General features: G+C 40.7%; 1 protein-coding gene across 2 annotated transcripts in view; it reads right to left on the reverse strand.

Annotated features, from left to right (window-relative positions):
• The window catches only part of CTNNB1 (catenin beta 1), a 39500-nt gene that overhangs the window by 2258 nt on the left and 23626 nt on the right, over window positions 1-13616 (reverse strand). For both annotated transcript variants that reach the window (XM_028107196.2, XM_028107195.2), the window contains exons 2-14: window positions 10910-10970; window positions 10248-10475; window positions 9795-10048; window positions 9428-9666; window positions 9138-9339; window positions 7855-7999; window positions 4585-4688; window positions 4164-4502; window positions 3736-3894; window positions 2075-2194; window positions 1306-1456; window positions 1094-1215; window positions 73-133 (exon numbers count right to left, since the gene is read on the reverse strand). In XM_028107196.2, coding sequence (XP_027962997.1) covers window positions 73-133; window positions 1094-1215; window positions 1306-1456; window positions 2075-2194; window positions 3736-3894; window positions 4164-4502; window positions 4585-4688; window positions 7855-7999; window positions 9138-9339; window positions 9428-9666; window positions 9795-10048; window positions 10248-10475; window positions 10910-10922 — 2137 coding nt within the window. In that variant the 5' untranslated portion in view covers window positions 10923-10970. The remainder of the gene's footprint in view (window positions 1-72; window positions 134-1093; window positions 1216-1305; window positions 1457-2074; window positions 2195-3735; window positions 3895-4163; window positions 4503-4584; window positions 4689-7854; window positions 8000-9137; window positions 9340-9427; window positions 9667-9794; window positions 10049-10247; window positions 10476-10909; window positions 10971-13616) is intronic.

The raw sequence follows: 13616 nt of genomic DNA on the forward strand, positions 1-13616 counted from the left end.
AACCAGCTCTTCTGATAAAGCTCTGGAACCTCAGCTTGACCTGGAGTTAATCGAGAAATCTGAGACACATACCATCCTGGCGATATCCAAGGGGTTCTCCCTGGGCACCAATATCAAGTCCAAGATCAGCAGTCTAGATAAACAGGTACAAGGCAAGGAAGCAAAATAAAAACGAAAATTCTCAAGTATACTCTCTAATATTCTGAAAACATATTTTCAGGTTATCGAAGGAACAAAGAATTCACAGAAATACTTCAAACTCCACCCCTCAAATATTCACTCCTGATAAGGAGAGCAACATGTCTGTCACTGCACACAGCATTAAAAGTATTCACTAATTTATGCTTTCAGCAAATGTAACAGTCAACAAAATAGGCAAAGTGTCTACCCCCAACAGGAGCTGCTGACAAACAGGGTATGACCTATGAAAGATTTTTAGCCTGAGCAGATGAAAGGGGAGGACTAGGAGGGGAACAGGTTTGGGGGAGTTCACGGCCCAAGCTGGAACATGTTAAGACTGCCCATTAAAACCCAACTAACATATTACTCACTATTTGGCAATCTGCTTTTCTTTTTCACCTAATAATCTACAGGATCTCTTTCCATTCATATAATCCACTGTATGACTATGTAGCATAACTGAATGAACTTTCAGAGTGGTTCTACTGTTTCAAGAACAATTCTGTACTAAGGATAAATACTGAAGACAAATGCACAGAAATTCAAATAGAAAAGTAGATGAAAAATTGAAAATTTAAACAGTATCAATAAAGTGACCTCTAACTAAAAGTGTTTAATAGAGTGTGCCTCTTTCCTTAAAAGGAAAAATATTCCCTCTTGGAAAAACATCCCTTTTGAAAAAGATGCTTTAACCTGGTAACTTTTTCATCCATGTCCCTCACGAATTCTAACATGAAGCAGCACTGTTTGTTCTGAATAGGCTGTTTAAAGTCGTGGTTCTTCCTCATAGTGGCTGCTAAGGTAGCAGAAAGGATGACTATTCAAGCCAAGGGCACAGTAAATGCAAATAAATATGTATGAACATTTAAGGGGAAACTGCACACTACCGAATAAACACGTCCACACGGCCTACCTCATTCCAAGCCATTGGCTCTGTTCTGAAGAGAGAACTGGTCAGCTCAACTGAAAGCCGTTTCTTGTAATCCTGTGGCTTGTCCTCAGACATTCGGAACAAAACGGCAGCTGCGTATGTTGCTGGGAGAGGAAAGGAAAAAAGGCCCCTGAGGAAAAGCTGAGGCTTTCCTGTGTACACCAGCTAAAGGTTCTGGTTCCTCTTCTACTTACCTACACCTTCGTTCCTAGAGTGAAGTAACTCTGTCAGAGGAGCTGTGGCTCCCTCTGCTTCGATGGCTTCCGCAGCCTCCTTGTCCTGAGCAAGTTCACAGAGGACCCCAGCAGCTACTCTTTGGATATTTTCAATGGGAGAATAAAGCAGCTAAGGAGAAAAACACAAAACCTACTTAAATCTAAAGGAAGAACATGGCAAGCACCCCACTGTGCTGCAAACATTCCCAATTCAGAGAGAACGAGGCGTTTGCACTACTTGTATGGTAAATCATATTCTCTAACTTCTCAGGTATGTGATGCTCTGGAGCACGGGTTTTCTAGACCACTTTCGGCTACAATCCCTTTCTTCAGTGACAGTTTTAGTTGAGCTCAGATCTGGCAAATCAGGAGGTGGCTGGAGGCCTGTGCTCCGGCAACCGAGACCAGCTCTCCTACCTCCCAAACTCAGTACCCCAAAAGTGGAGTATGAAGTATTCCTCTTCTTCAGGCTCTAGCCCCAATGTTTCTCCTACTGCCCAGGGAAAATGGAAGGGACTTTTCATAAAGTTAAATGGACTGAACTAAAAGGACACTACACATTCAGATTCCATTTGTCATTCGCTGGCAGGGGGCATAAGCAGAGCATTGTCATTTTATAAATGGAGATAGATGAAAAATTGCCCCTAACTTGGTCCCTAATTTTCTGAAATTCTGTTTATCATTAAAATCCTGAAATTTTATTTATAGACTCATAAAATCTAGAACACCTCACATGAAACCCACATACCTGCACAAACAATGGAATGGTATTTAGTCCTCTGATTACAATTCGGTTGTGAACATCCCGAGCTAGGATATGAAGGGCTCCAGTACAACCTTCAACAATTTCTTCCATACGGACCCCCTCCTACCAAAAGAAACATGGTTAACAAAGAGGACATTCTCCTCCCTAAAGTTTATAAACCGAAAGGCTTTCTGTTCTGAGTAGCAATTCCTAGGGCAGTTACTCACATTATACACCCAAAGTTCCCCAGAATTTGCAACTGGTTTCGGAATGAAGGAGGATTCCATGAAGATGAACGTTATGGAGGTAGGGGGCAGGGGGCTCAGGATGGCACTAATTCCTAGCTGCATCCCCCCACCCCCACCCCACACACACACATACTACGCACAGGAAATAGAGCTCTGACATACTCTGAATCCCAAAGATAACTTTCTTACAGTCAAGACACCAACCACTTTCAGTAAAAGGAAAATATAAAGATACACAAAGATGGCAAAGTAACGCACAAACTGACAAATGCTTTACTTCCATATGCTCCCTCTATTTATTTTTGTATTTCTATGTGTATCAGGTGAAAACCAAGCAAAGTTTTATCACCAACTGCTAAAATTCTATTGAGCTGTCAGGTGGAAGATCCACTCCTCACAGCCTCCAAGACTGTTTGACCAGTGGTCTATATGGGAGAAGGAAGTTAACTTTTGCAAAATGTAGGTACTCTCTGCTTTCCCTGTTCCTGAGTTTTAAAAAAGGTAATGATTCTGGTATTTTTAGTGGCTTTTATAAACAACTTGATTTTTATAAAGACACAAATACTCGCTTCTTCCTAGAGAAGGGACTTAAAATAAAAGGTATCTTTTGCATTCTTTTAAGCCACCTCATGGAGACAGGCCAATACCAATAATAACGAATGGAGAAAGCTGACACCCTGTCATGAGTACGTACATGTAACAACTAGCAAGAAGAGATGCCCAAAATCTGTTCTGGTAGGCTCTTGTTTTCTAAAGTAACCTAATTCAATAAGAGAAGACTCTGAAAATCTGAATCTTCAAAAATAAATTGAGAGGAATAAATTCTAAAGTGTCTTTAGATACTTAAAATGAAGCTAGTTTTTAAAGATTTCAAACCTGACATCAAAGCTTTAGGCTATTACAGGTAAAGATTCCAGAGATGCTACTAGTTATTCTTGAAATTTGTTAGTATTCTTAGGTCTGTGAAAACAGTTTAAACCATTCCTGGAAGAGACACTAAACTAAGTGTGTTACATACTTACAGGCAAAACTCATGTTCTAATGGGGAATAAGACTTGGATTCAAATTATGGTTCTATTACTTTCTAAGAAGGTGAACCTCTGTATGGATTAAATGAAAACACTGTATGAAGTGCCTAACCCCACAGCAGTACATCACACCCATGCTCTCTTTGTAAGACTGATGATGCAATGGAGAGATCAAAGGCAACATCACTAGGAGCCACATTATTCCTTATCTTTTCCACAGCCACAGAAACATGTTTTGTTTTGTTGTTGTTTTTTTTTTTTTAAACCATTAGCAAATAGCCCCTACAGGCAAGAAGATGAAAGGAACCAATGACCAAAGAAGTTCAGGATCCTATGAACTTGTGCATTCCTTTTAAACAGCCAGGTGTCACTATTCAGATTTACCTACCACAAACTGCTGCTGTGTTCCGCCCATAGACGTACGGCGCTGGGTATCCTGATGGGCACGAACCAACAACTGAACTAGTCGCGGAATGGCACCCTGCTCACGCAGAGGTGCATGATTTGCTGGACAAAGGGCAAGATTTCGAATCAATCCAACAGTAGCCTGTAGATAAAAAGGAAAAATAAAGAATGGGCATGTAACTCAACAAAATCATCTTCTGAGCCTAAAATTCCCACCACACTAAATCTATTGGTGTCACCTGAAAGTAGCTCAGACTTAACAAATACTTCGGGACCCCACCCTAGCCATACTTCCTATTTACTAAGGAATACGACTCGTACTTGTCAATCCCTTATGCCTAGACAGCCATCCAATAGCTAGAGGTGGTTCATTTTCAATTGTGCAACCTTCTATTTTGACTGACAGTTTACCTTTATCAGAGGCCAGTGGGATGGTGGGTGCAGGAGTTTAACCACAACTGGTAGTCCATAGTGAAGACGAACAGCATTCTGGGCCATCTCTGCTTCCTGGTGTCGGCTGGTCAGATGACGAAGAGCACAGATGGCAGGCTCAGTAATGTCCTCCCTGTCACCAGCACGAAGGACAGTACGCACAAGCGCCTCTATACCACCCACTTGGCAGACCATCATCTTGTTCTTATAATTATTGCAAGTGAGATTAGAAAGAATTCCAGCTGCACAGGTGACCACATTTATATCATCTGAGCCCAGAAGCTGAACGAGGGTCCCAAGAAGACCTTCCATCCCTTCCTATGGACATATAAACAAATGCTCAGTACATATTCATCTTACTTAATTCTGTCACCAAGGCACTGGCATACTCAAAATTTACCTGTTTAGTTGCAGCATCTGATAGATTCCTAAGAGTCCAAAGACAATTCTGAACAAGACGTTGACTTGGATCTGTCAGGTGAAGCCCTAAAGCTTGCATTCCACCTAGAATGTGAAAGAAGATCTCAGGCAATGACCATTAGCTGGCAATTCCTATCAGCACTGTCTTTTCTAGGCTTAGAGAGTGTCCATCTTCATTCCCAAAGCTCATCCCCTCCATCTAAGTCCTTTCTTTTCATTTGCTAGGATGTTGCTCAGTTCCCCTTTCTTTTCCGATTCACCTCAACTAGTGACAACTTCTGTCGAGTATCATCTATTGTTCCTTCCCTATGTGGAAAATGCTGCCTTCATTATTTCCACTGTCCTCCTTAGGTAATATCTGTATTGTTTATTTACTTTCATACAGTCATCTCAAAAATATTCACCCAATATCAGGCCCTGTTTTGAGTTGGAGCTGTTACCGTGAGCAAAATACTCTAAGGTCCCTACTCTCATAGAGCTCATAGTCTAGCTAGAGGCAGACAATAAATACACACTTAAACTGAAACTACATAGTATGTCAGATGGTGTTAAGTGCTATGGAAAAAAAAAGCTGGTGGGGGCTACAGTTTCAAGTAGTGTAATTAGGTCACCTCAGTGTGAAAGTGACATCTGAGCAAAGACCTGAAGGAGCTATGGGAGACCAATTCAAAAAGGCACTGGAATGCTTATTACCAGGGACCGTATGAAAGGTACTGACTCCAAAAACATGTGCCCCAAAGGTTCACAACCTTTCACCATCCAGGAGCCTAAGGAAGGACATTTATACTGGTGGAGAAGTCTAAATGAAGCTCAGTTCCCCCACATAATGGCCTAACTTCACCCATCTGTCTCCTACTGAAGTCACTTCTGAACATAGTGAGATACTTTCCCTCACCTCCTTGTTCATCTTTTCAGGTCTGTTTTATTTTTCATTTTTTATTATTTTTTTAAATCATAGGTAGGCTCAACACCCAACGTGGGGCTTGAACTCATGAGCCTGGAGATCAAGAGTCGCATGCTCTACCAACTGAGCCAACCAGGTGCCCCTTTTTAGGTCTGTTTTAAAATTAAGTTTACCTCCTCTACAGGACAAGGATTGTCCCTATCTGGTTCCTTCCTCATAGCAGCTCCAGCTACTGAGAGAGTGACCTGCAAAAGGCTGATGTTCAATATCTGTTAAACGACTAGATTCCCCTCTACCTTCTTTCCCTCACAGATTTCATTCCCTCCTTTTACTCTTCACTCTAACAGGGTGGATCTCACCTGCAAATGTCCCATCAAAACAGCCTGTAGACTTTAAAAACACACACTGTACTCAGCAGGTCTAAGGGAAGAGTCCCATGCAGATGCCCCCTGAGGCACACACCCCCTTCCCTCCTACAGTGACAGGTCAACTCCCAAATCTCTAGCCCAGTCTTCCCCTGCATTTTAGTACCATACGTTTCCACCTACCTACCGCCGTTTTAGTCACTCAGTATGTCAGCTTCTTAAATTATCTTGTTCCAAATCTTAAACTAACCCATTCTGGTAGTTCCCTTTACCTTAATGGTACCTATGTTCTCCCCACCACAAACCACTTCTAGTTGTACCTCTAACCCATAAGTTATTATATTCTATGGGTTCTTTCAGAAACCTCAAGACAGTCATCCTTTGCGGTGTATTTTTAATACCAAACTGTTTCATTCCTAGAAGCCTGTAACACATGTCAGTGGCCTGGTCTGCTTGCCTTTGGTCATTCAAACTGTCACACATTGTTAATACTAACATTCCAAACACCGCACTGTGATGCTGTGCCACTGCTTAATAACCATTAGTAAGTTCTCATTTTCTGTAAGACAAAGGCCAAATTCTTTAGCATAACCTTAAGGAACCCTTTAGAATTTGGATCCCACCTAGCACTGCAAATTGAACTAAATATTCTACATCTGTGGTTCTAAAGCTGGAAAAAAAGCATAAATGAACATCTTACAGGCCTAGAAAGTCCTGTAAGATATGGGCCCTTACCTAGCCCCTCAACCTCATTCTGGGCTACTCACCAATTACTCATTAAATTCTAGTTACACACACTTCCTCTTTAGCACTTAGAGATCAACAATCTCTTTCTTCCCTTCAGGACATAGCACATGTTTCTTTTCCCTGCCTAGAAGGCATCTAATCCCCACTTCTCATATAGCTAACAGGTGCCTTCTCATCCTGCAACCCCATTTTACGTCCCCTTCCCAGGGAAGCTCTTCCCTCCCCACTACTTCTGTATCAGCATTTGCTGTTCCTTTCTCCCCGACACAGAAGTCATTCTAAGTTGTAATGCCCCTCCCCCCGGTCTTTTGCATATTTTTGTCACCCTCACCAGAATGGAAGAATACAGGGACCATATCTGCTTGGTTATCCAGTGTATACCACATGCTTATTATAGTGTATGAGACACAGGTGCTGAATGTTTTCTGAACACACAAATGAACATCAGAATAACCTGGCTAACTTCTTAAAATGGAAGATGCCTAGGTCTCTAGTCCCATACACATTTCCAACTACCTACTGACCTTGTCACTTCACTCCAAGGATTCTTGGGGATTAAGTCCAAAATCTGCAATTTTTGCAAGCACTCCTCATATTTCTGGAATAGCTGCCAGAATTTCATTCCCTTGCTGAATATGAATGCAGCCACACCTGTCCGTCCCAGTGCCAGCCGCCATCCTGGGTAATCATAATGCCCCTCCCACAAATTCTCAAGTAAAATTACTCTCAACAAGTGAGAAAAACAGGTGTTACCAACCCTACACTTTACTCCCACCATTTTCTTCTATTAAATGCTTTCATATTTTCCCTCTTCCAGTTGTAATATGAAGCTTGGTTTAAGAATCCAGGTAGATACTGTTAAGTGGGTTACAGAAAGGAGAACTGATGCTAGGTAGCTGAAGAGTAACTGTATCCTCATGATAGAAAAAACAAAAGGCCCTGGTTGGTCCACCTAGTCCTTTCCTCTGCTACCAACATGCACACAATATAAACTGTAAACTACCAAGTATCAGCAATCATTTTTGATGGGTAATAAGAACTCTGCCTAAACTAGGCTTAAACAGCACCAGTGCAGGTGTCAAGCAAGACATATACTTCGAATGTGATCTTGGCTGCAAACTGCTTCTATTCAATTTCAGCCCATTAACAGGTCAAGGTGTATTACCCTTTCCCTAAGACAGGTAATCTAATTAGAACTGCAAAATGCTGTACACATGACACTCAGAATACTTACCTGCTTCTACAATAGCTGGTTTATTACTAGAGCAGACAGAGAGCACCTTCAGTACTCTGCTCGTGGTCCACAGTAGTTTCTCATAAGTGTAGGTCCTCATTATATTTACTAAAGCTTGAGGTCCACCACTAGCCAGGATGATCAGCTAGAAAAACATGTATATATATGTATCGTTAGTCATGGAATCTTCACCATATGCCCAAGAAAAGCCACATTACCAACCTATTTTATTATACAAGCATTTCAGCCAGCTTGCCACTGACCTAAATGTATTCCTGGACCCATTACCCAGATCCCCATACTGGAGCCCTGTTTAACCCCTCCTTCTACAGCATTCCACTCAAATTCAGGCATCCCAGTACTCCCAAGAATATATCAACTCTGTCCCAATTTTCTTCCCCCCTCACTGATCACAGCAAAAGAAACAAACAGAAACCATGTTGGTATGCAACAGTAAGGTCCAGATAATGATGCTGTATCATCAACAGCAGTTCAACAAATCCATCAAAGTGGATTTGTTGAAAATTTGAACCAGAACAGGCGCTTAGAACTCCTAATGATCTGGCTCTTGGCTTTTCCTAATCATTATTCACCTACTTAAAATGATGTATCACAAAATCACCATTCATTCTTCTCCTTTACTTCCCTGTATACCCCCACCTCCAAACTATCCTGATTTTCTAAAAATAAATCTCATCACTTCATGCCTCTGCTGATACTGAACTGCTTTCCATGACTCTTTGAACATATTCTACATGGCCCTGCATGACCTGCCCTGCTGATATCCCAATGGTCTCAATCTCAAACCTTTACTCTTCTTTACTCTTCATAAACTCATCCCTCTCCTCCCTCAGTAGGACTTTCAAAGGTGTCATTTCCTCTCTTTGACCGTGGTCACCTAGTCAGTTTTTCCTCATCCTTGAGAGCTGAACTCAACTATCACTTCCTCCCACAGGTCTCCCTGAACCTTCCAAACAGGGTCTGGTTCACATATATGCTGCTCTCATAGCCCCTCTGCTTCCTTGGAATATATGGATTAAACAGTAATTAGATTATCTCAGTGTCTATCACCCACCTAAGAATGAAAGCTCTAAGTTTGCCCACTATACCCTATCACCTAGCTTCATACAGACAAATGTTTAAAGAAAAAGAGATGTCCAACTTTTTTTTTCTAGGATATACACAAAGGATGAAGCATACAAAGAATGTGCAAGAGTCCACAGAAGGACATGACACTGGATTTCCTGACGCTCCATGAACCACACTCAGAACAATTCTTTTACCTTGCTTTCTTGATTGCCGTAAGCTAAAATCTGAAGGCAGTCTGTTGTAATAGCCAAGAATTTAACATTTGTTTTGTTGAGCAAGGCAACCATTTTCTGCAGCCCACCGGCTAAACGCACTGCCATTTTAGCTCCTTCTTGATGCAATAAAAGGTTGTGGAGAGTTGTAATGGCATAAAATAATACAGAATCCACCGGTGAACTGGGAAGAAGAAAAAAGCCTCATCAGAAATGCTGTGAGGGCACTCTTTGCCTTCCTAGCTTCAAGCATTCTGTCCACGTTTTCTTACCCGAGCATCTTCACCAGGGCAGGAATGCCCCCAGACTTAAAGATGGCCAGCAAGCCCTCACGATGATGAGAAAGATTGTGCAAGGTCCCAGCAGTACAGCGAGCCGTTTCCACATCGTTTGTATTCTGCATGGTGCGTACAATAGCAGACACCATCTGAGGAGAACGCATGATGGCGTGTCTGGAAGCTTCCTTTTTAGAAAGCTGATGGACCATAACTGCAGCCTTATTAACCACCACCTATAATGTATATAGGAATTAAGAGACAGTATTAGTTTTCAAATACTGCTATTGGGTAGACATTCTGAGGCTCCTTCCTTGAAAGTTTCCTTCAAAGCAGATTAAAAGCTCGCTGTATCGTTACTTACCTGGTCCTCATCGTTTAGCAGTTTTGTCAGTTCAGGGATTGCACGTGTGGCAAGTTCTGCATCATCTTGATAGTTAATCAAATTTACAACTGCATGTTTCAGCATCTGTGATGGTTCAGCCAAACGCTGGACGTTAGTAGGATGAGCGGCATCAAACTGTGTAGATGGGATCTGCATGCCCTCATCTAGGGTCTCAGGGAACATAGCAGCTCGCACCCTCTGAGCTCGTGTCATCGCATACTGACCATCAATATCTGGAAAAGATAATCAGCACTCACTATCCATAATTCAGCATTTGCCTGAGTTCGTGCTACCCTAAGTGGTGAGGTAACATCACAACCACTCCCCTCTCTTTACATCATTTTATTTAAGCGATTACACACTAACTTTTGTAAGAATCATTCTCAAAATTGACTTCTGACTCTTACTAATAAGACAATAACCCAATCTTACCAGCTACTTGTTCTTGAGTGAAGGACTGAGAAAAGCCCTGTTCCCACTCGTACAGGACTTGGGTGGTATCCACATCCTCTTCCTCGGGGTTGCCTTTACCACTCAGAGAAGGAGCTGTGGTAGTGGCACCAGAATGGATTCCAGAGTCCAGGTAAGACTGTTGCTGCCAGTGACTAACAGCCGCTTTTCTGTCTGGCTCCATGGCCATGTCCAGCTCCATCAAATCAGCTATAAAAATCAAACAGCATTAGCATTACTACCACGGAAATGTTATCTTCACCTTAAAAATCTGTGATATGACGACCCACTGAAATATTGTTAGGAACAGTCAAATCTGAAAGATAGCCAAGAATAACAATAGCCAGGATTAGCTCAGTGATGAAATTTCTACACTCTTAGGGGGACCACCTAACAGTTACTCACTGAATTAGCGGAAGAATGGTACTGCATCCAGGCTCCAGAAGCAGTCATCCAGACTAGATTCCTGCTGGTGGCTTGTTTGCTATTTCACCAAGCCATTAGGAGGAGTGAGCAGAAAATGGAGCAAAAGGTAGCCTGACAAGTAAGCAGGGAGAGAGTAAAGCAGGGGGATCTGAGCCAGACTGGGTTAATGGCAATGAAGCAGAGCCCCGATTCAGTAACTAAAGATTTATGATACAAACCTTGGGTAGCCATTGCCCACACGGGATTTTCAAAACCGTTGTATGGTGTGCTTCAGATACCCTAAAAGAGTTAATCAAGTCATTAGGATTTAAAATTAGTTTGTTTTTAGTACTTTTCAGTCACTAGGATGGCCTGCTAAACATCATGGATGATATCCATGAAAAGCCCCAAATCCCCTTTTATCATGTGAGAGTGAAACCCAGACTCCACAGTCTCCCCTCCGTAACACTCAACTACAGCTCCACCACTGCTGAACCTCTAAGTAAAAATTCCTCGTTAACAAGCACCTCTTTTTAAGTAGAAATACAAATTACAGTTATTCAGGAGGTCAGAAAGCATAATTACTGTTGCAGATAAAGAAAATTTATAGTGAAAGCCAAAGTGGGGGAAAAAAACTATTCAAAATCAACTCCTCCTTCAGTTCCCAAAAGGCCTCTCTCCCTTTTTAACTTCTTTCACTGAAAAATTCTGGACAGTGGAATTGGACATGGGGGAAAAAAAAAAAAAACACACCAGATTTTCATTAAATGGTTTTTTTCCTGATACAATGCCATCTAAAATACCTTCACTTAATCTTTTACTAAGAAGTAAAATTACTTTTCAAATGCAAGTCTGCAACACAAAAAGCACTTTTTAGTAAAATTTTTCTAGCTCAAATTTATAGCAATGATGTATTATAAATATAAGTATTACTGACTAATACTGTTTTGATTATAAAAATTTAATCATTCATATATAATTACATATTTATATATTTATATATATAAATCTTAGCCTCCGTGTTTGCATTTTGGCTTTATTGTGTAATAGTCACAATACTGAATCACATGGGAAACTACCTGCAAATGAGAACTGTTTAAAGGCTCATGGCCACTAGATATTTCTAATAACAAAATTTCCTTTATCACAAAGTATTCCCCTAAACGTTTATCTTGCACTGCAAATTTCATATTGGCTTACCAATATGTAAAAATACGGACTAAAATATGTAAGTGTGAAGTGTGTATTCTATCAATGTAAAAAAGAGTCTAAGGTTGGAAACTACACTCCCAAGTCCTATTTGCTCAAATGTCAAGGAAGCATGTATTAATTATTCCTGAAATTGCTCTTCCAGTACTAGATTTTTACAACCACAAAGATCACTTGACACGTGAAGATGACAAGATTGTGGATACAATTGTTTTAGTGTCCACAGTACAAACAACTGACAATCTTTGTACACAGCAAAATGAAGGACAGAAAATAATAAAGGTGGTTCCTGTCAATAAGAATCTTTTAAGACACCAAGCAGGATTATGTGTTTAATGTTTTGATTCAATAGACTGGAGTGGGGCATAGAAACCTGAACTTTTAATGAACATTCTAGGATGCAGACCACACTTTGAGAAATACCCAAGTTCCCTATTCACTGATGCTGCATTTTAACTTTTATTTTTCCGACTCTCTGGAAACTGAGTTCCCCACTCCAGCTCCCAGTATATTTCCGGGAAAGGCGACCTAAAACATGGTCTACATTAGGCTCCTCCTTTGGCCAATGAATGCCACAGGGTTCAGAAACCAACCAGTCACTATAATATACATAAATAGTATGTATTAATCAACTTTATGTCATTGGTAAGGCTTCTGGTCAATAGTAGGCTATTAGTAGTTAAGTTTTTAACAAGTCAAAAGTTATATGCAGATTTTCCACTGTGCAGAGGGGTTGGTGCCCCTAACCCCTGCATTGTTCAGGGTTCAAGTGTACATGGCTTCAAGACAAAAACATTTATAGTATTGTTTCCTTGTTGTTGATGCAAAGGCAAAACATTTTGCCACGCTACTGTGTAAAATCTTTATATGGGCTGATCCGTAAATTGATCATAATCTATACTGATTTTATGGAAAAAAGCAAGCTCCTATTCCAAACTTACAATATCAGTTTGTATGTTGGGGACTTGTAAATACTATTATTTTTATAGCACTTTAAATTTTTTATGCAGCATACAAAAGAATTATTCTTGCTCTTCACTACAATCCTGTGTGTGAGGGAGGGCAAGTGTCAATCCAGCAGGCTGAGAAATAAAAAGTAGGAAGGAAAATGGGGATCTACATAAGCAACAGTATAACCAACTCACTCCTACATTACTCTGCAGACAAATCCAAATTTTCCAAAAATATGAGAACTCTTCACTTTAGAAATTTCTTTAGAAACTGAATATGCTGTCCAAAGAGAACTAGGCCAGAATCTTGCCCAAAAGGAAAGCTTTCCTCATTCTTCCTGTGGACAGAACTTTCGGCCCGAGGGCTGGCTCCCTCCACCACACCCTGCCAATCATTCTAGAGGTCCCAATTAAGCAAAGCTTCCGAAACACATCAGAAAAATCTTTAATATCAAAGGAAAAAGTTCAAGAAAAACCAACAGAAAAACTGACTCCAGAGTAACACAGAATTTTAAAAAAGGGTAAAGGTGGGGAAGGAAACAGAACGTTTCAATTTATTACCCTCAAAAAGATTGGAGATAATAAATAAAAAGTTCACTAGATAACCAAAGGTGAAAAAAAAAAAACCTCTTAGAGCATAAAGGAGAAAGATGCTCAATATACAAAAGAGAAGAGAGAAGAAACAAGATGATCAATCTAGAGGATCAAAGCTCCAACTAATGGCCATTTCAGAATTAGGAGAAACAAAAATGGGGAAAAGCCTGGGGCATAACGCTAGCAAATTATG

This window comes from Eumetopias jubatus, unplaced genomic scaffold, assembly GCF_037043125.1.
Source record: "Eumetopias jubatus isolate StellerSeaLion01/CBP00866 unplaced genomic scaffold, mEumJub1_p1.0 scaffold_1, whole genome shotgun sequence".
Lineage (NCBI taxonomy): Eukaryota > Metazoa > Chordata > Mammalia > Carnivora > Otariidae > Eumetopias > Eumetopias jubatus.